The 24,177-nt window shown below is 39.4% G+C and overlaps 1 protein-coding gene across 2 annotated transcripts in view; it reads right to left on the bottom strand.

Moving 5' to 3' along the window:
- Positions 1–12,102: 12,102 nt before the first annotated feature.
- LOC116463177 (peptidyl-prolyl cis-trans isomerase-like 4) overlaps positions 12,103–24,177 on the bottom strand; it is a 41,170-nt gene continuing 29,095 nt past the window's right edge. For both annotated transcript variants that reach the window (XM_032146167.3, XM_058434497.1), the window contains 2 exons: positions 19,844–19,991; positions 12,103–13,431 (listed from right to left, as the gene is read on the bottom strand). In XM_032146167.3, coding sequence (XP_032002058.1) covers positions 13,180–13,431; positions 19,844–19,991 — 400 coding nt within the window. In that variant the 3' untranslated portion in view covers positions 12,103–13,179. The remainder of the gene's footprint in view (positions 13,432–19,843; positions 19,992–24,177) is intronic.

Below are 24,177 nucleotides of genomic sequence, written 5' to 3'. Positions count from 1 at the left end.
TGCAGCCGACTAACTGCGTCATCGACATGGGGTCTTCTTATGTTACTCAGGCTGGTCTTGAACTCCTGGCCTCAAGCAATCCTCCCACCTTGGTCTCCCAAAGTGCTGGGATTATAGGTGTGAGCCACGATGCCCAACCTTGTTTTAAGTCACCCTGCTTGTGGTAGTTTGTTGTGACGGTCCTAGGAAACTGATACACCCTTCAAGCCCACAAACACTTTCTCTCAGAGTTCTTAGTTGTGATAACCATTTACTCACAGCTAAGCACATTCTCACTGTCTAATGAGAAGACAGTGAAAGAGCTATGGAGTGAAGCCTTGAGCCTGGAGGATGGGTTGGCAGGCCATGGGGCAGCTGTCTGCATGTGATGCAGTGTTGCCTGTGCCTGCCCGTGCTGGGGTTGTGCAGTGAGAGGGACATCTAGGACAGACCTAAAAATTGAGCATGTATCATGGTCATGCCTGTCGTGTTATTTCCTATAAGCATATGCCAGGGGAAAAGACCATGAGTGTGTGTTTTTCGTGTGTTCTTAGAAAGTGAGTAGTAGAAAATGATCAATACAACAATGAAACATCACTTATCATGAAGTTAAAAGTGTGCACTGCTGCCTGCTAAGATTGCAGTGTTTTCGGGGCTACTTTCTTGCTCTATGTGAGGCACTCTCTCCTGCATGCCAGACATGCCATGAATCCAACAAAGAGCCTGTGCCCAAGATGTTTCCAGGTCAGCCCTCAGCTACACATCCCATGAACGCAGCACGGGCCACGGTCGACCATGTGGGCTCCATTCTGATCCTGCTTACACCGTATCAGGTTTACTAAAACCACATCCAACCCTGGTCATGCTGAAGATACTGGTATTATTTCTGTGATGCCAAATGAGTGATTATGTAACAAAGACTGTATGACTTTAATGTTGTTGTTGTTGCACCTATTCTACGTTCTAGCACTGCACCAACTTGGGTATCAAATGCAGAAGAGATATCAAAGGCCTCAGCGTCTGCATCATCTCCTCTGGGAAGCCTGCTTGATGTACGTCTGCATTTGGGGTGATGTGTGGAATCAATATTGAATGAAATCGTGTTCAATGCCATGTGAGGAATGTGGTGCCAACCCATGCTAAAGGTCCTACATACAACGCCCAGAGTAACTTTTCTCAATTATCCCAGTGCTACTTTCTTCCTTACTTTCTGGGACCTGGCAAAGCAAATCCAAGCTTCTCAGTTTTATATTTGGGACTCTCCCTTTCCCAATTTCCTCTTCCCTCCTGACACTCATTGCCTTCCCAGCCTCGGCTGTAGTCAGACAGTACCCTGCTCTCCCTCTGCACCTGGCTTGTTACCACCTTCATATGCCTTTGTTCCTGACTCAGGTTTCCCCAGCTCTCTCCACCAAACCAAGCAAACAAAACTTTTCTCTTTTTCAGGAGCCAGAGGTCACTGGTCTTGTTCTAGATTCATAGCAACAAAGAAGCATTGCCTAACTTCTATTTTTATACAAACTCTCTTGCTAGAATGACACTGTATTTGCAACCTTTATGTGTGTCCAGCTTTCTAGTACTCTACTCATTTAAGTAAATAACAGCAATACAACTTTTTTTTTTTTTTTAATTTTTGAGACTGAGTCTCGCTCTGTTGCCCAGGCTGGAGTGCAATGACACAATCTCAGCTCACTGCAGCCTCCGCCTCCTGGGTTCAAATGATTCTCCTGCCTCAGCCTCCCAAATAGCTGGGATTACAGGCGTGCACCACCACACCTGGCAAATTTTTGTAGTAGAGACGGGGTTTCATCATGTTGGCCAGGCTCATCTCAAACCCCTGACCTCAAGTGATCCACTTGAGGTGGATCAGTGCCTCAGCCTCCCAGAGTGCTGAGATTACAAGCATGAGCCACCATGCCCAGTCAATACAACTTTTTAATTGCCCATAAAAACATTACTCAAAAACCCTGCTCATCTGCCCATTCAATGAACAAGGAATAGCAGAGGAGGCGAAAACATAAAATTGTTAACTCTTGACAGTGCCCCTAGCAAAATTAAGCCTAACTAGTAGTCGAGTGTGGATAAAATAGGGTAAGAATATAGATTTTCCCATTAGCAGAAGAGTAATTAAAATGACTTGCTTTAAAAAGAGTTCTGGGCTGGGCATGGTGGCTCATGCCTATAATCCCAGCACTTTGGGAGGCTGAGGCTCTTAGATCACTTGAGGTCAGGAGTTCAAGACCAGCCTGGCTAACATGGTGAAACCCCGTCTCTACTAAAAATAACAAAAATTAGCAGGGCATGATGGCAGGTGCCTGTAATCCAAGCTACTTGGGAGGCTGAGGCAGGAGAATCACTTGAACCTGGGGAGGCGGAGGTTGTGATGAGCCAAGATCGTACCATTGCACTCCAGCCTGGGTAATAAGAGCAAGACTCCATCTTGAAAACAAAACAAAAAAAAGAGTTTTGAAAATGAAGGGGATCTCCACAATCTGTCATTTAATAACAGGAAGCCCAGGGTTCTCTCAAATTTCCCATCAAAACATGGTTTCATAGCAACAGCCACTGAAAGGTAAGGTTCCTGTGATTTCGATTTTACTAGCTATTTATTATGCGTTCTTTGTGACTCAGTCTGGATGGGTAAGAAATGTCAAATTTAAGATTAAATGTTTTTATGATGAGTGGAAAACCAAGATGAAATATATTTTTCAGTAACTAAAAAGCAACCAATTTATTAAAAGACACTTGTAAAAGTATGATTGCTGAGTGTATTCAAAGTTTCTTTTATTTAGCCTTTAATAGTTCTGATCAAAATCTTTGAAAATTCAGCTGGTAAGAAAGATTAAGCTGAAACCTTACAGTGAAGTTATAATAACTGAGAAATTTTAGGCTCCAAATAGTTTTGGTGGTTTTTTTGTTTTGTTTTTTGTTTTTGAGATGCAGTTCCACTCATCACCCAGGCTGGAGTGCAATGGCACGATCTCGGCTCACTGCAACCTCCGCCTCCCAGATTCAAGCAATTCTCCTGCCTCAGCCACCCGAGTAGCTGGGATTACAGGCACCTGCTACCACACCCGGCTAATTTTTGTGTTTTTAGTAGGGACAGGGGTTCACCATGTTGGCCAGGTTGGTTTCGAATTCCTGACCTCAGGTGATCCACCTGCCTCAGCCTCCCAAAGTGCTGGGATCACAGGTGAGCCACCACACCCAGCCCCAAACAGCTTTTTAACTTAAAAAATATCTGACTACCAACAGCTCACTCAATCTTTTTTCCGGGGGAGGGGTTGTGGGGACAAGTTATCAAAAGCCAGTAGAATATATAAATGGAGACTGGTTTTAAGAGTTCACCTAAAACCTAGAGAAGCAAAACAGAAGAAATAGGAAACATGGCCACTTTACCGTAGATTAGTAGTAGTATCATGAAGCCAGACTGCGCTGTATCTAATCAAGGATACGTGATGAACACTACGTTTCTGTACACATATCTTTGCTAAAACCAGTTTCTCATATCTAATTGCAGCATTTGCAATTAAGGAGAGTTTTGCCTTGCAATGATAGGTTCAAACATTTTTACTACTTTGGTTTTTCCCACTGGATCTACTGAATCAAGCTTCAAGTGTGAGGAGGTTATTTCCTCTCACTGCTCCATCACCTGCAACCAACATTTCTCCCTTGCGCATTCATTCTTTCAGACTACATTTGAGAATCTTCTGTATGAACAGTATGTATTTTTCTATATTCAGAGTGATAGTTTCTTATGTATTTAAAATGTTTTCTATTGATGGCTAAGAATTATGTACAATAGCAGGAAGACAACTGCTCTTAGCTGTATGGTGAACTAGATATTCTGAATTGTAACCGCCCCCTCCCACCTCCTCCATACAACATCCACGTGCTGGATAAATTACAGCAATCATACTTTATTTATTTATTTAGAGATGGAGTTTCACTCTTGTTGCCCAGGCTGAAGTGCAATGGTGTGATCACGGCTCACTGCAACCTCCGCCTCCTGGGTTCAAGGAATTCTTCTGCCTCAGCCTCCCGAGTAGCTGGGATTGCAGGCATGCACCACCATGCCCAGCTAATTTTTTGTATTTTTAGTAGAGACAGGGTTTCGCCATATTGGCCAGGCTGGTCTTGAACTCCTGATCTCAGGTGACCTGCCCGCCTCGGCCTCCCAAAGTGCTGGGATTACAGGCGTGAGCCACCGCACCCAGCCAGCAATCATACTTTTACATGTATTGATGAGACTGCAAGACAGGGAAATTCCTCATGACTCACAAATGTATTAACAAAATGGTAAGCAGGCCACTACCCAGGATGCCCCTGCCTGCACAGCTGGGGACTAAGGACTTCAGGTCACAGTGATGAGGGATATTCATAAACACAAGGCTTTGGACCTAAAAGAGAACTGGGAAGCTGAGCCTAAGATCTTCACATGAAGCCAGGAGACTATAATAGAAGAGCTCACCTAAAGCAAGTTCGTCAGAGAAAGACTGGGCTAGGGAAAAAACCACTAAGGCTGGGCACGGTGGCTCACGCCTGTAATCCAGCACTTTGGGAGGCTGAGGCGGGCAGATCACAAGGTCAGGAGTTCGAGACCAGCCTGGCCAATATGGTGAAACTCCGCCTCTACTAAAAATACAAAAATTAGCCAGGCGTGGTGGCAGGCACCTGTAGTCTCAGCTACTCGGGAGGCTGAGGCAGGAGAATCGCTTGAACCCGGGAGGTGGAGGCGGAGGTTGCAATGAGCCGAGATCACAGCACTGCACTCCAGCCTGGGTGACAGAGCGAGACTCCATCTCAAAAAAAACAAAAACCAAAAAAAAACAACACCCGTGTTTTACCCAGTTCTGCAATGATGGGGGTATAGATGGGAGATCTTAACGCTAGATACGTTTTCCCTGATATTTTGTCAACTTTCATCAAGGTCTAGGGTTCAAAAATACCTTATGCTTGCACATGGAAATTCCAAGCCAGAAATGAAAGTGGCCCCAAGCGATTGCATCACCTGGAGTCTGGAAGGTAAATATGCATCCTCTCTGGAGAAAAGTATCTTCATTTTAGGTACCTTAGGCGTCCCAAAGTATGTCCTCCCAATTTAACGGGAAAAAAAAAATCTGAAACACATAAGGAAATAAGCCAGTATGCACAAGGGTCAGCAGGAAAACTTTTTTAATTCTTAAGAAATTAAGATACTGGAATTATCAAAAACACAATATAATTATGTAAGTAAAACAGAGTGGAAATAAATGAGCAAAGAACAACAGAAAATCAAAAATAACCAGGCAAATTCAAGAAAGAATCAAACAGAACTCCACAAAAAAATTACTGAAATAAAAAATTCAGTGGATGGGTTAAATAGGAGACTGGGCTTAAGTGAAAAAGAATGGGTGACCTGGAATATAGACCTGAAACAATTATTCAGAATGCACTATCTGGAAAACATGAGTTAAGATACAAAGAACAAAATGAGACAGCCTTACATAAAACCGACTAAGATTACAAAAGGAAATAATAGATAGAATGTGGAGACAGACTATTTGAAGAGAAAATGGCAGAGAAGTTTCCAGAATAATAAAAAACATGAAGCCATCAGACACAGGATATAACAAGAAAGATAAATGAAATCCCTATCTGGACACATTATAGTGGAATTCTAGAATACCGAAGACAAAGGAAAACTTTAAAAGCAGCCAGAGACCTTTTTCAACAAATAGTCCCTGTACAAGTGGATGTTCATAAGTAAAAAAAAAAAAAAAAAAAAAAATCTCAAAATGGATCACAGACTTAAATAAAACTAGAGAATTTTTTTTAAAAAATTAAAAGTATGAGAAAAATTTCGGAAGCTAGTGCTCGGCAGAGTTCTTACTTTTGACACCAAAAGCACAATCCATAAAAGGAAAAACTGGTAAACTGCAGAAAAATTAAAATCTTGTACTCTACAAAACTCTATTAAGAAGATTAAAAGACAGGCCATACATTGGAGGCTAGGCATGGCGGCTCATACCTGTAATCCCAGCATTTTGGGAGGCCAAAGCGGGAGAACTGCTTGAGACCAGGAGTTTGAGACCAGCCTGGGCAACATAGGCACCTCGTTTCCACTAATAATAATAATAAAACAAATTAGCTGGGTGTGGTGGCAGGCACCTGTAGTCCCAGCTACTAAGAGGCTGAGGTGGGAGGATTGCTTGAGCCCTGGAGGTTGAGGCTGCAGTGAACTGTGATCTCACCACTGTACTCCAGCCTGAGTGACAGAGCGAGACTGTCTTAAAAAAGAAAAAAAGAGAAAGACAAGCTATACATTGGGAGGAAACAGCTGCAAGCAACATATCTGACAAAGAACTAGCATGTAGAATACATAAAGAACTCTCAAAACTCAAAAATAAAAAAAAAACTAAAAATCCAATTAGATTTAAAGTAACATTTCACCTAACAGGATATGCAGATGGCAAAATGAGTACATGAAAAGATACTCAACAACATTACCAATTAAAGAAGTAAAAATTAAAACCAGAATAAGTTATATATCTATCACTATATACCTACCAGACTGCCTAAAATAAAACACAGAGACACAACTAAATGTTGTTGAGAATGCGAATGAAGTGGATCGCCCATATGTTCTTGGTGGGAATGTAAAGCAGTCTGACTCACCCTGGAAAACAGTTCGGCAGTTTCTTTAAATATGCAATTATCATATGACCTAACAACTGCACTACTGGGCAGTTATCCAGAAGAAATGAAAACTGTGTTCACAAAGAAACTAACAGCAGCTTTATTCATTATGGTCCCAAACTGTAAACAACCCAGATGTCTTTCAATGGGTGAATGGTTAAACAAACTACAGTATATTCATACCATGAAATACTACTCAACAATAAAAGTGAACTATTGGCTAGGCACAGTGGCTGACACCTGTAATCCTAGCACTTTGGGAGGCTGAGGCGGGTGGATCACCTGAGGTCAGGAGTTCGAGACCAGCCTAGCCAACATGGCGAAACCCCGTCTCTACTAAAAATACAAAAATTAGCCAGGCATAGTGGTGCGTGCCTGTAATCCCAGCTAGTAGGGAGGCTGAGGCAGAAGAATTGCTTGAACCCAGGAGGCAGAGGTTGCAGTGAGCTGAGATGGCGCCACTGCACTCCAGCCTGGGCAACGAGACTCCATACCAAATAAATAAATAAAACAAAATAAAATAAAAGTGAACTATTGATACAGCAACAACCTGGAAGAATCTCTGAAGAATAAGGCTGACTGGGGCGAAACAAACCCAATCCCAAAAAAGGGTTTGGTTTATAATCCTGTAAGACACAATCTCAAACACCTTAATCCTGAATGGTGAAATCCCAAAAGATCAAAATGCCTAATCTAAAATCCATAATGTCTAAAATCCCAAAAATCACAATCAGAGGATACTGGCATCATGATAGGTAGAACTACAACTTTCTCATTGTCTTTATTTGGAAATTAAGTACGGTTTAAGGAGGTATGTATGGGTGCTGAGTTGATAAGAGGTGGTCTTTTGGACTTAATTTTAGGTGTCAAGTTGATTGGATTAAGGAACACCTAGAAACTTAGTGTTCTGAGTGTGTCTGTGCAAGTGTTTCCAGAGATTAGCATCTGAGTGAAGCCGGTGGAAGACACTGGTTGTTCTTAAAGTATTTCAAATGACTGCAGTTATAAAGCCGAGCATACACAATTACCAACCATAGGGCTATGCATTGATACATTGCCCTTTTTGACCTATTTCTTTATAAATACCACTCATCTGTTCATAACTGTCATACCCATGTGATTGTCATTAGTAGAGCTGAGAGTTGTTTATGCTTGCAAAAATATGTATGTTGTTGCCTATTTTATTGTGTAAAGTGGCCTTTGTTTGTATTTCTCAAATCCTCTTTTAAAAATGTAAATAATCAGCCGGGTGCGGTGGCTCACGCCTGTAATCCCAGCATTTTGGGAGGCCGAGGCAGGCAGATCACGAGGTCAGGAGATCAAGACCATCCTGGCTAACACAGTGAAACCCCGTCTCTACTAAAAATACAACAAAAATTAGCTGGGCGTGGTGGCAGGTGCCTGTAGTCCCAGCTACTCGGGAGGCTGAGGCAGGAGAATGGTGTGAACCCGGGAGGCAGAGCTTGCAGTGAGCCAAGATCGTGCCACTGCACTCCAGCCTGGGTGACAGAGCAAGACTCCGTCTCAAAAAAAAAAAAAATTAATAACCTGAAGTCAGGTGTTCAAGACCAGCCTAGCCAACATGGTGAAACCCCATCTCTACTAAAAATACAAAAATTAGCCGGGCATGGTGGCACACACCTGTAGTCCCAGCTACTTGGGAGGCTGAGGCAGGAGAATCACTCGAACCTGGGAGGTAGAGGTTGCAGTGAGCTGAGACCATGCCACTGCACTACAGCCTGGGCAACAGAGTAAGACTCCGTCTCAAAACAAACAAACAAACAAAATGTAAATAAATATCTTTTAAAGGTTTTTAAAATTATTCTTTCCAGAATTACGTATTTGGGATTATGATTATCAGGGTTTCAACCTTCATGATCATGGCATTTGGGATTATGTATTTCTGGATTGTGAGTGGCTCCCCAAAAGGCTACATAATACAGAATTCCACTTATATAAAATCCTTGAAATGACATAATTATAGGAATGGAGAACATATCAGTGGTTGACAGAGGTGAAGGAGAAAACAGAAGTGGCAGGGAAGTAGACGTGGCTATAAAAGGACAGCAAGAGGGGTCCTTGTAGTGATGGAAATTTTCTGTATCTCCACTGTGTCCATGTCAGCATCCAGGTTGTGATACTATACTAGAATCTTACAAGATGGTATCACTGGGAGAAACTAGGCAAAGGGTACATAGGTTCTCTCTGTATTATTTCTTATGATTGCATGCCAATCTACAACTGATTTCAAAATTTAAAGTTTAATTAACCACAGCAAAAAAGCGATCAGAAAGAAAAGTCACATTATATCCAAAAGAATGATATTTGGAATGATAAAAGATTTCTCCCCAGTAGTAACAAAAGTAAAAAGACAGTAGACTAATTATTCAAAGTACTGGGGAAAAAAAAAAAAAAAACTCAACTTAGAATTATGTACATACAAAATCAACTTTATAGAATGAATTGAAAATATTTTTGATAAATGTAAACTAAGAGTTTGCCAGCAACAGATGTCACTGGAGGAACATCAAAGGATGTGCTTCAGAAAGAAGGAAAATTATCCCAGGTGAAAGGTCTGAGATGTGAGAATAATAATGAATAAACAAACACTTCTAACATATAAAATAAATCTAAACCAACAATTATCTGTATAAAAACAATAACAATCACAAGGTCTAATTTTCTTTCTAACAGATGGTGTCTCACTATGTTGCCCAGGCTGGAGTACAGAGGCTAGTTACAGGCACAATCGCAGTGCACTGCAGCCTCTAACTCCCGGCCTCAAGGGATCCTCCGGCCTCAGCCATTCAGCAGCCAGAACTACAGGTGTGCACCGAGTCCAGCTCAAGGTCTAATTTTAAGGTTAAAAATCACAAGCTATAACTAAAATACTGAATGATTGTAACATGAAAGTTGCAAGAGAGGTGACTTAGAGAGTTCCAAGACTCTCAATTAGAGAGGAAGATAAAGATATAACATTATACTTTTTAAGTATGGATGTAATATTCCAAGGCAATTCCCCCAAAACAAAGAAGAGGGGGCAGATGGGTGAGGGTGGAATTAAAAAACATTTTTGATTCCAAAAGAAAAAAAAAAGAGTGGAAGAAAAAAACATAAAAAGCACAAAATAAGGTGGTAAGGAATAAATGCAAATATATCAGTACACATAAAAATGCACTAAACTAACCAGTTAAAGTTCAGATTAGATTTAAAAATAATTGGCCGGGCGCAGTGGCTCAAGCCTATAATCCCAGCACTTTGGGAGGCTGAGGTGGGCAAATCAGAAGGTCAGGAGTTCCAGACCAGCCTGGCCAATATGGTAAAAACCCTGTTACTAAAAAAAATAATTAGCCAGGCCTGGTGGCAAGCACCTGTAGTCCCAGCTACTCAGGAGGCTGAGGCAGGAGAATCGCTTGAACCCGGGAGGTGGAGATTGCAGTAAACTGAGATCGCGCCACTGCACTCCAGCCTGGGCAACAGAGTGAGACTCCGTCTCAAAATAATAATAATCATCATCATCATCATCTAGCTATATGCCGTTTATGAGACACATTAAAACATAAGGACATTCATCAACAAAGCAAAAGGACAGTAAAAATCTACCAGCTAAACTATGCGCAATGCTATCTATCAAAAAATAAAAACTTCAATGAAAACAAATTCCCAGATTAATGTAAAATGACTAACATTAAAGAAATAGAAAGGCTAATAATTCTATAATTTTTGAAACCTAATCAACAGTTAAGAAATTTTCTCACAAAAAAAAATGCAAAGTTCAGACAATATTATAGGCAAGCTCTATCCAGCTTTTAAGAAATAGATTAATTTAAATCTTTTTCTTTTCTTCCAAGAGAACAGAGGGAAGGAGACAGCACTCCTTAACTTATTCTTAGTATCCACAATCTATTAAGTATAAAAAGACAACAATCTACTATATAAATGCACAAAAGACATGAAACAAGCTTTTCACAGAGCGCAATCAGGAATGATTAATAAACATGGGAAAAGATACTCAGCCTCATTAACATTTAGGAAATACAAAGTTAACTTCCACTCAAGTCAAAATGGAGTAGCAGAGACAGGATTTACCTTCTCCACCTTAAACTAAAACCTATATAAAATGTATACAAGGAAGTTTTCCAGATGTTAGACAAAAGCCAGTGCAGGAGAGTGACTCCTGAGAGATGGAAAACAAAGAAAGCCCTATAATTGTGCAATCTTCTACATGGGGTTTCTAGGCTGTGGCACTAAGGCTAGGGAAGGGAACCTCCCTGAGTAGAGAATTTAGGGGAGCCAAGGTAAGATTTGCAGGGCAGAATATTGGGTTTCCCTCAAGTCTTCAGCTAAACACCAAGCAGTGTACACATGTGAGGTAAGGAACAGGAGATACAACTGGGAGCTCAATAGGGCTCAGAATAGTTCATGTTCCCAACAGACGGAATGCAGAAACCGTGTAACCAGAAGGTTATTCAGAACGGTATTACCTTCGTAGTGGGTCAAATTAGCCCTAAACTAAAGGCTGTCCCAGTCCTGTCTTATTACGCTTAAAAGCAAGCTATAAAATGATCGGATTGTTTCCAAGTAACTTTATGTCCCCAAACAGAGTTCAAGATACTTAAAAGAACTCCAGCACCCAATGTTAAAAACAGAAATTACCAGGCATGTAATGAAGGAAGTTACAATCCAATATGGGCAGGGTGGGGGTTGGGGTAGGGTGGGAATCAATCAATAGAAACAGACCAGAAATGATGCAGATGACAGAATGGGCAAGTACATTGAAACAGCTATTATCAATACACTCCAGATGTTAAAAAAAAAAAAAAAATAGAGGAAGGCATGAGCATGTGAAGGAGATACATGGGAGATAAAGACCCAGATAGAACTTCTAAAGACTAAAAATATGTCGGAGGTGAAAAATACCTGGATACGATTAAAAGGAAATTAGATACTTTAGACGGGAAGATTAATAAACAATGAGGACACAGCACTGGAAACTACCCAACATGAAACACAGAGAGAAAAAGGCTTTTAAAAAAGCTGAACAGAATCAGCACACTGGGAGACAATTTTGAGGGGCCTAACGTACAATCCAAGTCATCAGAGCCCCAGAAGCATGAGAGGAGCAGAGAGACAAAAGACATAATAGAAGAAAAAATGCCCCCCAATTTCCAAATTCTATGAAAACCATAAACCCACAGGTAAAATCGCTGCGGCAGCAGAAACGTGAAAAAAAAAAAAAAAAAAAACTACAGCAAGCACATCATAATCAAACTTCTTACAACCAGTGATAGAGAGAAAACCTTAAAAGCAGCCAGGAAAAAAATGACATCTTACCCATGGAAGAACAGAGATAACAGTAATCTTGCTGGAAATCACAGGTAGATACCACTTAATATCCACTAGGTTGGCAAATTTTTAAGTCTGAACTAAACAAGTGTTGGAGATGCTATGAAACAAAGGTAACTCACAGTGCCAAGAGAGGTATAAACTAGTACAGCCACTTCAGAACACAAATTTGGCATTATTTTTATCAATATATCAAGCAATATAACTCCTAGATACAATGTTCACAGCAGCATTGTTTCAACAGCAAAAACAAAAATAAATACACAAAACTCAAATGTCCATCAAGAGAAGAATGAATAAGTTGTGGTATATTTATATAATACTATATAGCAATAAAAATGAAAGAAAGTCACAGAAATAAACATTTTGCCATTTATATAAAATTCAGAAACATACAAAATTAACATTTCACTTACAGATACGTACGTATGTTGTAAAACTGTAATAGGCAAATGACAAACACAAAATTCCAAATAATTATTTGAGAGGGAGAGGGCCTTAGGAAACTTCTAAAATGTAGGCAATATTCTGTATCTTAAGGTGGCTGATGAGTACACAGATATTTACATTTATTATCCCTTTATATACATCTATGTATTTTTGTAGTATGAAATACTTCATTAAAAAAAAGAGTGAAAATGTAAAAGACTTCAAAAATGAAGACTACCATTTATGTATAACAATAAAATTAGTGTAAAAAAGTATACAAAGAGGCTGGGCGCGGTGGCTCACGCTTGTAATCCTAGCACTTTGGGAGGCCGAGGCAGGTGGATCATGAGGTCAGGAGATCGAGACCACGGTGAAACCCCGTCTCTACTAAAAATACAAAAAATTAGCCGGGCGTGGTGGCGGGCGCCTGTAGTCCCAGCTACTCAGAGAGGCTGAGGCAGGAGAATGGCGTGAACCCAGGAGGCGGAGCTTGCAGTGAGCCGAGATCGCGCCACTGCACTCCAGCCTGGGTGAGAGAGCGAGACTCCGTCTCAAAAAAAAAAAGGTATACAAAGAAAATGTTCAATTCTTTCGTGCTCTATATAATCAGTACTAATCTAAAGGACCGTAATCCTAGTATGAAAAAAATAACAAGCTTTGACACAAAATCTAAGCATCTGCTTTCCTGGAACTCTTAAGTTAGACAAGAGTAAATATGTTAGCCTCTCAATTCTGCCTCTTCATCTTTCATCTGTATTTAGATTTTTCTTTATCTTTGGATTTCTTTGGACTTCTGCTTCGGTCTCTCTTTTTACTCCTTTCTCTTTCATAAAGATCTGTTTGGTATTTCGATTTGTGACTATTACTATAATGGCCATCCCTCTCTCGAGATCGACTACGACTTCGGTTCTGAGTTCGGTCTCTCTTTTCACTCTTTTGTTTCTCCCAACAGCTTTCTTCTTCTTCATAGTGACCAAACCCCATTTCTCTATAGATATCCTGTCAAAGGAAGGGAGAATTACAAGTGAATCAGTAAAATAATCATTTTGTGGGCATTTTCAATTAATAAAACTTAGAAAAGTCTACCATTAGAAGGCTGTTATAACAGCTTAAATGTGAACACTACCACTAATGTCAAGAATCTTGTCAATTACAAAGCAATAAAATAATTCAGAAAAAGGTTTAACAATGTTATTGATTTGTATCTACTATTTTGGCTGAAATGAAGGATCAGATTCAAAAATATGGAACTGAAATAGCTCAACTGAAATCAGAACATGTCTTTAGAGCAATCTGCAATATCAAAAATTCTGATTATGTATAGTCTTAGTCCCACCTCCCCACCCTTCATTCCCCAAAACGTGGTCCCATTATTGATCTGCAATGAAACTACTACAATTCCCACAAGAATCCTATAAGAAGATATCATTGAAATAACTTAGCAAGAAGAGATCTTAGACAAGTCAGTAAGTCTTAAATAAGAAAATGGAGGCCGGGTGCGGTGGCTCACGTCTGTAATCCCAGCACTTTGGGAGGTCGAGGTGGATGGATCACCTGAGGTCAGGAGTTCAAGACCAGCCTGACCAACATGGAAAAACTCTTACTAAAAATACAAAATTAGCGAGGTGTGGGAGCACGCCTGTAATCCCAGCTGCCCGGGAGGCTGAGGCAGGAGAATCGCTTGAACCTGGAAGGCAGAGGTTGCGGTGAGCCAAGATTGCCCCACTGCACTCCAGCCTGGGAAACAAGAGCGAAACTCCGTCTCAAAAAAAGAAAATGGATAATGCATACTTGGGTCTGAGCAATTAATTTTTAAAGTGTTTTATTTTATAACAGCTCCTCTCTAGATGTTCAAATACATCTTCCATGTTTAGAAACACAGAAGCTAGAGAGGAGAATTTTTTTTGAGACAAGGTCTTGCTGTCTCCCAGGCAGGAATGCAGTGGCAAGATCATGGCTCACTGTAGCTTCAACCTCCCAGGCTCAACCGATCCTTCCCACCTCAGCCTCCCAAGTAGCTGAGACCACAGGCATGTGCCATCACACCTGGCTGATTTTTGTATTTTTTTGTAGAGACGGGGTTTCGCCATGTTGCCCAGGGTGGTCTCAAACTCCTGGGTTCAAGTGATCCCCTCCCACCTCGGCCTCCCAAAGTACTGGGATTACAGGCATGAGCCACCTCACTCAGCTGACTAGGCTTATGTTAAAATTATTATGTTTCTTTAAAATGAGTTTTTAAACACTGGTAGAATCCTTTGCCCCAAGGATAATAAAATTGCTACATTTAATTCTACTCTTAGACCACAGCCAATGCTCTTTCAAGAGATACTTTGTAAAATTTAACTTTCTTAAGACTGCCCAAAGGAAAGGAAAATTTTAAGGACTAAACTCCCAAGGGTCTTAACTCTATCACCAGATACTACTGTAGCAGACATAAATGTCAAGGCTTAAAATTCAGAGTGATGAATCCCATGGTTAAGGACTGGGTTTTAAGCAAATTATTAGTTATTCCATATGCTGTCTAGATACTGTATACCTTGAGTTTGACAGTGTGTGAAAACAGATGTAACATGATTGTTATAGTAATAATCACAGTGTGGAATACAATATTATAAACTGACTTGTGATTTTCCACACAATCCCAATAGTTCTTGTCATATTATAAGAGTCCCTGCGGCAGAAAAAATGAGTAGGTATTTTGGTTTAGCCCTTTACCATCTATTTTCCAGTAAAGTATGACATTCCTAGATAAAAGAATTTTTGTGCTTCCTATAACATATACAAAATAGAAATATTCATATACTATTATATCTGTACACCTTGTACTCATTTCTGTATTGGTTGAGACGAACTTTTAAAATGCCGAGACTGCTGGCTGATGTATAACTGTATAAAATCCTCAGTACGTTATTATACAAATAGGCACTTAAGTGCTTTGAGTATTTAAAATAGAAGAGATAAAAGATTATGTAGCACTTCATTCTTTTAAAAATTTGAGGAAGCTTAATATTTGAATTGGACTGAAACTTTAAAATCACTCCTACTTGGGAGTAGTTTTCAAAGCTACACAAGCTTTGAAGTCAGGTAGATCTGGGTTCAAACAGTCTTTGACATTTAGGAGATGTGTCAAACAAGTACTCTTAAGGTTAGAATAATTAGAGAAGGTTTCATGGAGAAGTTAGGATTTCAGATGAGCCTCAAAGGGTAAGTGAGCTTGGGTCTGAATTGGCTGCAAGAAGGCTAATGAAAGTAGTGTAAGTGCAAACTGAAAAGCAAGGAAAAATGAGCCCTGCATGTATGAAGGGGAAAAGTTAAAGTGGCTGAATGAAGCCATGTAAGAGCAGATCCTCTAAGTACATGCTAACACAGTGCTAAGAGCTTTAGGAGTGCAATATCCTCATTCTAGAAATAGGGAAACTGAGACTCAAGAGATCTGCACAGGTTGGAGATAATTTAACTTGACATCCAAAATTAAAAAGGGGGGAGAGGTATAGAATAATGGGGAAAAAATCCAATACCTGACTGAACCAAATAAATGTTAAAATTCTAGCTCTCCCACTATAAAGGCCTAAGGGCCTGTGGGATCAGTATCTTCATATCTAATGTGAGATAAATGAATTAGATAAGCTCTAGGTCCTTTCCAGTATGAATTTTTAAAAGTTATATTATTTATACATTTAAAACATACGACAAGATGATTAAACTACCATGTGGCAAAAAAAGAAAGGAAAAAACAAAGAACACAAAATGGCCAATTTAAAGCAATTAACCTAGCAAATGACTTGAAATAAGCGATCAAAAAAAGTCTAATCTAATTAAAAGCTATCCTTGCTCAGGTCTCTGAGACTAACTCAAAGATCTGGTTAAATCTTAGTCACCAAGATAACATTAAATCACTAAAATGACAGCAAAAGTACAGTCAAGAATACAAGCATTATGAAAACCCCAGTGGAAAACTGACAACCAGCATGAATACTTCTCAGCAAGGCAACCCGCAGCTGAATAGTCATTTCCTGTAACCCCAGTAAAACCCAAACCTCAACAACACAAAAACCATCTCTGGAATTAAGACATGAGGTGGAAAATTAAACAAACGTTTTCGAATTGATTAGTAAGGCTACTCAATAAAAAACAAAGAATTTGAAGAAATAAGTTAAAATACTCTTGAGAAACCAGACTCAGCAAGCAAAACACCGACAAACACGAAAATATGAACTATAGCTGAAATCTGTCTAGTACTGAAAATTCTCTTTAATGAATTTTAAAAAATAAAAAACAATCAAAATAATAAAAAATCAGGGAGCAATTAAAATCTTAAATACTGATGCTGAGTTTTATTAGAAAGAAGAGAAAATTAATGCAGCTGTATCATTAAATCAAAGTACAAGACTTTTTTAAAATTTAATATACTTTAAGGGGAGAAGTTAGGAGATCATTATTCAGAATTTAGTAATTTTATAGTTAATATTGCCTTAAAATTTAAACTTAAAATTGCCTTAAAATCTTTTAAAAAATACTAATAGCATTCCCCCAAAATCTTGATGCTTTTACTCCATGCAAAATGAGAAGGATATTTGCTACTGTAAGGTTTCAAGTAATCAAACAGCAGAATCAGAAGGACTCACACAAAAAAACACAACCAGTCTGAATTTTTTTAGACCTCTGATTATCTCAAACACACCAATGTTTATTTATTTCAGGCTTAAATTCATTGACGGTTCCATGTATGAGTGCAGGATGAAAAGCTGGAGCTAAAAGCAGCACATGGAGGGGGAAAGAATTCAGAGTTTTTAGTGGAAAACATGCTAAACATTCATAGGAATGTGATACAGCCACCAGTAAAGGAGACTGATGTGATCTTAGACTAAAGTAATAGAGTACAGACATTTAAGAAGGAGGAGATGTGTTCCTATTAGATCACATTGGAATATTATATTATGGGACACATTTTATTAAAATAACATTAGAGTTTAGGAAAGAAAACTGATGAGAATATACCCCAGGTAAGAAGACGAGCAAGAGTAGTTAGGAGTTCAACTATGAAATTAAACTGTGGTTCCACTACTTACTAGCTGTGTAAAATTATGGGCAAGTAACAATTTTTTGTTCTCACTGTTGTGTGAAAGGGGGATAAAAGAACCCACCTCACACTGTAAGGACCAAAAAAATGTTAACTACTACTACTTTTTTCTTTTATTTAAAATTTTTATAGAGACAGGGCCTCCTATGTTGCCCAGGCTGGTCTTGAACTCTGGGATCAAGCGATTCTCCTGCCTCAGCTTCCCAACATGCTGGGATTACAAGCATGAGCCACTGCACCTGGCCTACTACTACTTTTATTACCACCGCTGATTCATGTGAGAAATATTTGCAGGAACCAACAAAGGTATGGCCTAAAAACGGGATGAGGCATGAATGATGGCAATCTTTAAACAGCTAAAGGGCTATAGAAAGAAGAAATTCTATCTCTGCTGGATTATAGCAAAGAGCTAAGCACATATATCAAATATTTACTTGCTAAATTTTTCTAAATCAATAACCCATAAAACACATAAAATAGTTACCCATAGAGGGAAGAAGGAAAAGGGGAGGGAACAAGAATGGAAACTAGGTTCTCTAAATGTACCATTTTGTAGATTTCACTTTGGAAACAGTTTTTAAAACTACAAAACAAAAAATTGTTAAAGCAACCCTTAAACATTAAAAATAAAAAAAAAAAAAATGAAACAGGGCCGGGCGCGGTGGCTCACGCCTGTAATCCCAGCACTTTGGGAGGCTGAGGCAGGCAGATCACGAGGTCAGGAGTTCGAGACCAGCCTGGCCAACTTGGTGAAACTCCATCTCTACTAAAAATACAAAAATTAGCCAGGCATGGTGGCAGGTGCCTGTAATCCCAGCCACTCAGGAGGCTGAGGCAGGAGAATCGCTGGAACCCGGGAGCCAAAGGTTGCAGTGAACCGAGATTGTGGCATTGCACTCCAGCCTGGGCAACAAGAGCAAAACTCTGTCTCAAAAAAAAAAAAAAAAGAAACACTTTAACTGAAATATGAATCTAGTTAATGTCATAACCACAGAGAGAAACTATTCCAAGTAACTCTAAAACTAGTAATTTGCTTTAAGTTAAAAAAAAAAAAAGTAGTAACAATAATAGCCAGTGTAGAAAATGTTTGCACAAGCATTTTTTTCACTGAATCTTAACAAAATGCCTGTGAAGTATTTCTCACCTTTCACAGAGGATGAAACTGTGGCTCAGAAAGTTAAAGAACTTGTTAAGGTCACTTTGATGGCCAGCAGTATAGAAATGTAAACCTAGCTCTCCTGACAGCAAATCCTTGACTCTGCCTATCATACTACATTTCTCTATTTCTGCATCTTTGCTTGACATTCTCACCATCTTAAGTTCCCTCCCTTCTCACCTCAGCCCACTGAAATCCTTCTCATCCACCAGGGCCCAGCATAAATGTCTCCATGTGGTAAAACAAAAGCAAGGAGCTCTGATGTAAAAAAAAAAAAAATTTTTTTTTTGGAGACGTGGTCTGGCTGTCATCCAGGCTGGAGCGCAGTGGCACGATCTGGGCTCACTGCAGCCTCTACCTCCTGGGCTCAAGCGATCCTCCCAAGTAGCTGAGACCATAGGTGCACACTACCACGCCTGGCCAATTTTGTGTGTGTGTGTGTGTGTGTGTGTGTGTGTGTGTGTGTGTGTGCGTATTTTTTGTCGAGATGGGGGTTTTATCATGTTGTCCAGGCTGGTCTCGAACTCTTAAGCTCAAGCAATCTACCTGCTTCAGGCTCCCAAAGTGCTAGGATTACAGGCGTGAGCCACCGTACCCAGCCTGTAAATTGTTTTTTTATTTAACTAAGAACCAAAGCACAGGTTGGAAATAATCACTTTTCTTCACAATAAATTTTCTTTGGGGAATTTTTATTTTTTTTTTAAATGTGCTGTTCAGAAGAGCTTTTAGCATGCTAAAGTTAATTATCAGTGCTGTTTTTCTTATATACTATACGGCAGGATATAAATGTTTTATAGGACGTAAAATCTCAAGAGCCCTTAAGTGCTATACATAACACTTGGTGATAAATTAAGCAGATAAATGACAAAATCTTTTTCAGCACAACCACACTTGTTTCGATGGGAATAAAGGAGTATCCACAGGTATGGAAATCACTCTTGCTTCACATTGTGGAAGTATTTGATACATTATGTCAAAAATGATCTTTTATTATTTGTGATAAATATTTTTGAAAATTGAAATCCAATACCCCAGTGCAACCATTCTGCTTCTTAGGAACAAACCCATCTCTGCTTAGAACTATCCCTTACCTCCTAAATTATATCACTAAGACATTATTTACAGAGGGATAAAATATTTATTTCTCCACATCTAAGTCTGGATATGAGAGGTACCTGATTAGTATTTTTGATTGGCATGTAGTCCTCATCTTCTTTCTCTTCAGAGCAGTGGCGGGTTTTCTTCTTGTGTTTTTTACTTGTGTGTGAGTGACTTGACTTCGAGTCTTCAGCCTGCTCATCTAATATAAGATCGTATTTTGTACTGCAGTAGTTAGTTAAGGATAAATGTGATAAATAATACTGGTAAGACATCAAAACTTAAGATCTGGTAAACAAAGGAGGTCATAAGGCTAAAAGTAACAAAAGCAAAAAGCATCTCAAAAGAATAGAGTACATTTCTAAAACAAAACTAACATTTTCTTTCATTATATAGTCAGGAGAAATGGAAAGAATCCTAATCCTAAACAATCTTAAAATAAAGACTAGTAGGCAAAAAAATTAGGAGGAAAAAAATAAACATATTTGTCAATAATTTAAAAAGTTTAAATTTAGAAAATGAGGGACATCTTTAACTAGAAAAAATTATTATAAATTCCAATGCCCAGAAAAGCTATATAAGATAACAGGTACATTTGTATGTCTCTTCTTTTAGTTCAATCCCACAAGAGGAAATTCAGCAATGCATATCGAGTTATCATGTTTATATTCTTTTCTATTATTATTTTTTTTGAGATGGAAAAAAAAAATTCCCCTGTTGCCTGAGCTGGAGTGCAATGGTGCGAACTCGGCTCACTGCAACCTCCGCCTCTCAGGTTCAAGCAATTCTCCTGCCTCAGCTTCCCGAGTAGCTGGGACTACAGGCACGCGCCACCACGCCCGGCTAATTTTTTGTGTCTTTAGTAGAAATGGGGCTTCCCCACATTGGCCAGGCTGGTCTCAAACACCTGACCTCGTGATCCACCCGCCTCGGCCTCCCAAAGTGCTGGGATTACAGGCGTGAGCCACCACACCTGCCCATCATGTTTAAATTCTAATAAGAATTTATGAATACAGTTAAATGAACAAAAATATACATAAAAGCCAGGCGTGGTGGCTCACACCTGTAATCCCAGCACTTTGGGAAGCCAAGGCGGGTGACTCACTCGAGGCCAGGAGTTCGAGACCAGCCTGGCCAACATGGTGAAACCCCTTCTCTACTAAAAATACAAAAATTAGCCAGGCATGGTGGCGCAACCTATAACCCCAGCTACTCGGGAGGCTGAAGCAGGAAAATCATTTGAACCCAGGAGGTAGAGACTTTCGTGAGCCGAGGTTGCACTACTGCACTCCAGCCTGGGTGACAGAGCGGGACTCAGTCTCAAATTAAAAAAAAAAAAAAAAATATATATATATATATATATATGCATAATAGTATTACTTTTAGTAGCAAAGTGGGAACAAAAAAATATCTAGTAATGAAGACATACTTAAATGCATTATAGTACTTCAACATGATATATTATAAACGAAGTTATCAACAATGATAAATGCTACAGAAAAAACCCTAGAAAGGTGTTTATGAAAATTAACATGAAAAAAGCTTAAAGCAAAAAACTATTACCATACAACGATTATAACTTTACATAAGACAAAGGCTTGAAAGAAACAAGGAGAAATAAAAAGTATCATGTGTCTAGGTGATGAAGCTATGAGTGAATCTTTTTAAATTTCATCTAAATGTGTTAAAAATGTTTTAATGTTTTAATTCAGAGATAAGTATTTTCTTAAATATACTATAATAGAATAAGAGAAAATATAAAAGAGTTACAATTTCTGCTGAAAATAATCTCAACCTCAAAGGTGGATTTTGAGGAAGACTGACATGGGCTGGAATGGTGGTTTTCCAAAGAAAGCTTATGAGGAAGCCCAACAGGCAGAGCTATGCTAACTACATGTGGGACCACAGTAAACGCAGACACACTTCCCTCAGGACTAGAGGCTCGTGTCTGCTTCACAAAGCCACAACTCAAAACTTTCCGCAGGAATGTCTCACTTCTACATAAGATCAAATGAAAGACACTGTCCCTCCTAGCTTCCCGTGAGATGGCTAAAGAGGGTTAGTCAGCTCGTATCATTCGGTTATGACTCCATTATCTCCAACTTCCCTCTTTTTACTATGCTACGCTGTTTCCGGGGCATCTTCTAGATCTTGCCTTTTCCAGATACACATTCCATAGCTCCTGCTATGATTTCATCCTAATGTGTGCTCTGCACATGCTGCTCCCTCTGTCCAAATTCTTCAGAGCAGTGTTTTTCTTTTTTTTTTTTTTCTGAGACTCAGTCTTGCTCTGTTGCCCAGGCTGGAGTGCAGTGGCCCGATCTTGGCTCCCTGCAACCTCCCCATCCAGGGTTCAAGCAATTCTCCTGCCTCAGCCTCCCAAATAGCTGTGATTACAAGTGCACACCACCATACCCAGCTAATTTTTGTATTTTTAGTCCAGACAGGGTTTCGCCATGTTGGCCACGCTGGTCTCAAACTCCTGACCTCAAGTGATCCACCCGCCTCAGTCTCCCAAAGTACTGGGATTACAGGCATGAGCCACTGTGCCTGGCTCAAAACAGTGTTTTTCAAACTGATGAATATAATCCATCAATGGGGTACAAAATCTATTTAGTGGGCCACAACAGCATTTAAAAAAAAATACAGAAATACAGTATATGCCACCTAAAAAAAAATTTATTTTATTAATCTTTTGGTTCAAGTGTGTGTGTGTGTGTGTGTACGATTGTACTGTGACTGTATTGGGTTAAGATAAAAACTGTATTTTTTTTTTTTTTTTTTTTGAGATGGAGTTTCACTCTTGTTGCCCAGGCTGGAGTACAATGGCACGATCTTGGCTCACCACAACCTCTACCTCCCAGGTTCACGCAATTCTCCTGCCTCAGCCTCCCGAGTAGCTGGGATTACAGGCATCTGCCACCACGCTGGGCTAATTTTTTGTATTTTTAGTACAGACGGAGTTTCTGCATGTTGGCCAGGCTGGTCTTGAACTCCCGACCTCAGGTGATCTGCCCGCCTCGGCCTCCCAAAAGTGCTGGGATTATAGGTGTGAGCCACTGCACCCAGCCAATTTTTCTTTTTTCTAAGAAAAAAAAAATGAAGACCGGGTCTCGCTATATTGCCCAGGCTGGTGTCAAACTTCTGGGCTCAAGCAATCCTCCCACCTCGGCCTCCCACAGTGCTGGGATTACAGGCATGAGCCACTGCACCCAGCCTATTTCTTAAATGATGGATCATACGAAAGAAGACAGCACTCCACCTCAGCCCTCCTATCTCCCATATTAGTGTCACAGCTTTAATGTCACTTTTTTCAGGGTTGAGGGTATTCTCTAACCTCTCGCCCCCTATTATGAGTCCCATATCCCTTTGCAATATTTATTTGCAATAAGTTAGACATATTTAGAATGGTAATTATTTAATGTCTGGTTTTTTTTTTTTCCCACCCCAACAGTAAAACGTAAGTTCTATGTGGGCAGGAACTGAATATCTTTCATTGCTAAACTGGGTATGCAATAGATGCTACTAAGTATCTGCTGATTACCTGTCATACCCTCAAGACACTTACATCTCTTGCTTCCTCACCCACTATCTTGTACTTACCACTAAAATCAACACTTTTAGAAGACATCAAATCCCTCTCCCTTTGAATAAAACACAAATTTGTGAGCTCACTGCCCTCTTATCTCCAATTTCTTCCCTGAGGTCTAGTTGGGCCAAGTTATTTCCTTCTCCTACTTCTATTTTTGATTCTTCTTACTAATAATCTATACTTTCAGTAATTTCTCTTTCTCTTAAGGCCCATAAAGTAGATGCCACCATGCCTTCTTAACTAACTTAAGACAACTTATCTGCACATCAGACTATCCCCTAATGGCATTTCTCTCTTTTGCATCAACTTCAAAAGGCTAGAAGCTACACTATTCCATATAGGTATATGTGTGGTTGTTTCAATTAATTAAAATTAAAGAAAACTTAAAATTCCCCTTCTTCCAGCTATAGTTATTAGTAATAAGCCTAAATTTAATTTCAAAGATTTGGTAAATAAATATCAAATGTATTCCATTCATACCTTTTATGATTTTGAGCTTTCAATCATATGCCCTTGAATGTTGATCTTTTCTGACCAAATCTCAGCTTCTTATTTGGTCTGTCTGCATGTGAAAGCCTCTTCTTATGCTGATTTTATCAGCTTTCTTCAGACTTTATCCAGTTCTAACACCTCACAATGCTTTATACATTACAGACAATCAACACATCTTAAAACATGAATGCAGACCAAGTCAACCTGATATTCATCTTTCTTGATGAGTACTTGGAAAAGAAATGTCTACATATGTGGAAAAAAAATCCCTGAAATACCAATAGAAACTAGGAAACAAAGACACCATTTACCAGAAAGAATCACAAA

Source organism: Hylobates moloch, unplaced genomic scaffold, assembly GCF_009828535.3.
Source record: "Hylobates moloch isolate HMO894 unplaced genomic scaffold, HMol_V3 SCAFFOLD_28, whole genome shotgun sequence".
NCBI lineage: Eukaryota > Metazoa > Chordata > Mammalia > Primates > Hylobatidae > Hylobates > Hylobates moloch.
The sequence above is the reverse complement of the archived record's forward strand: the minus strand, read 5'-3'. Positions and strand labels throughout refer to the sequence as shown.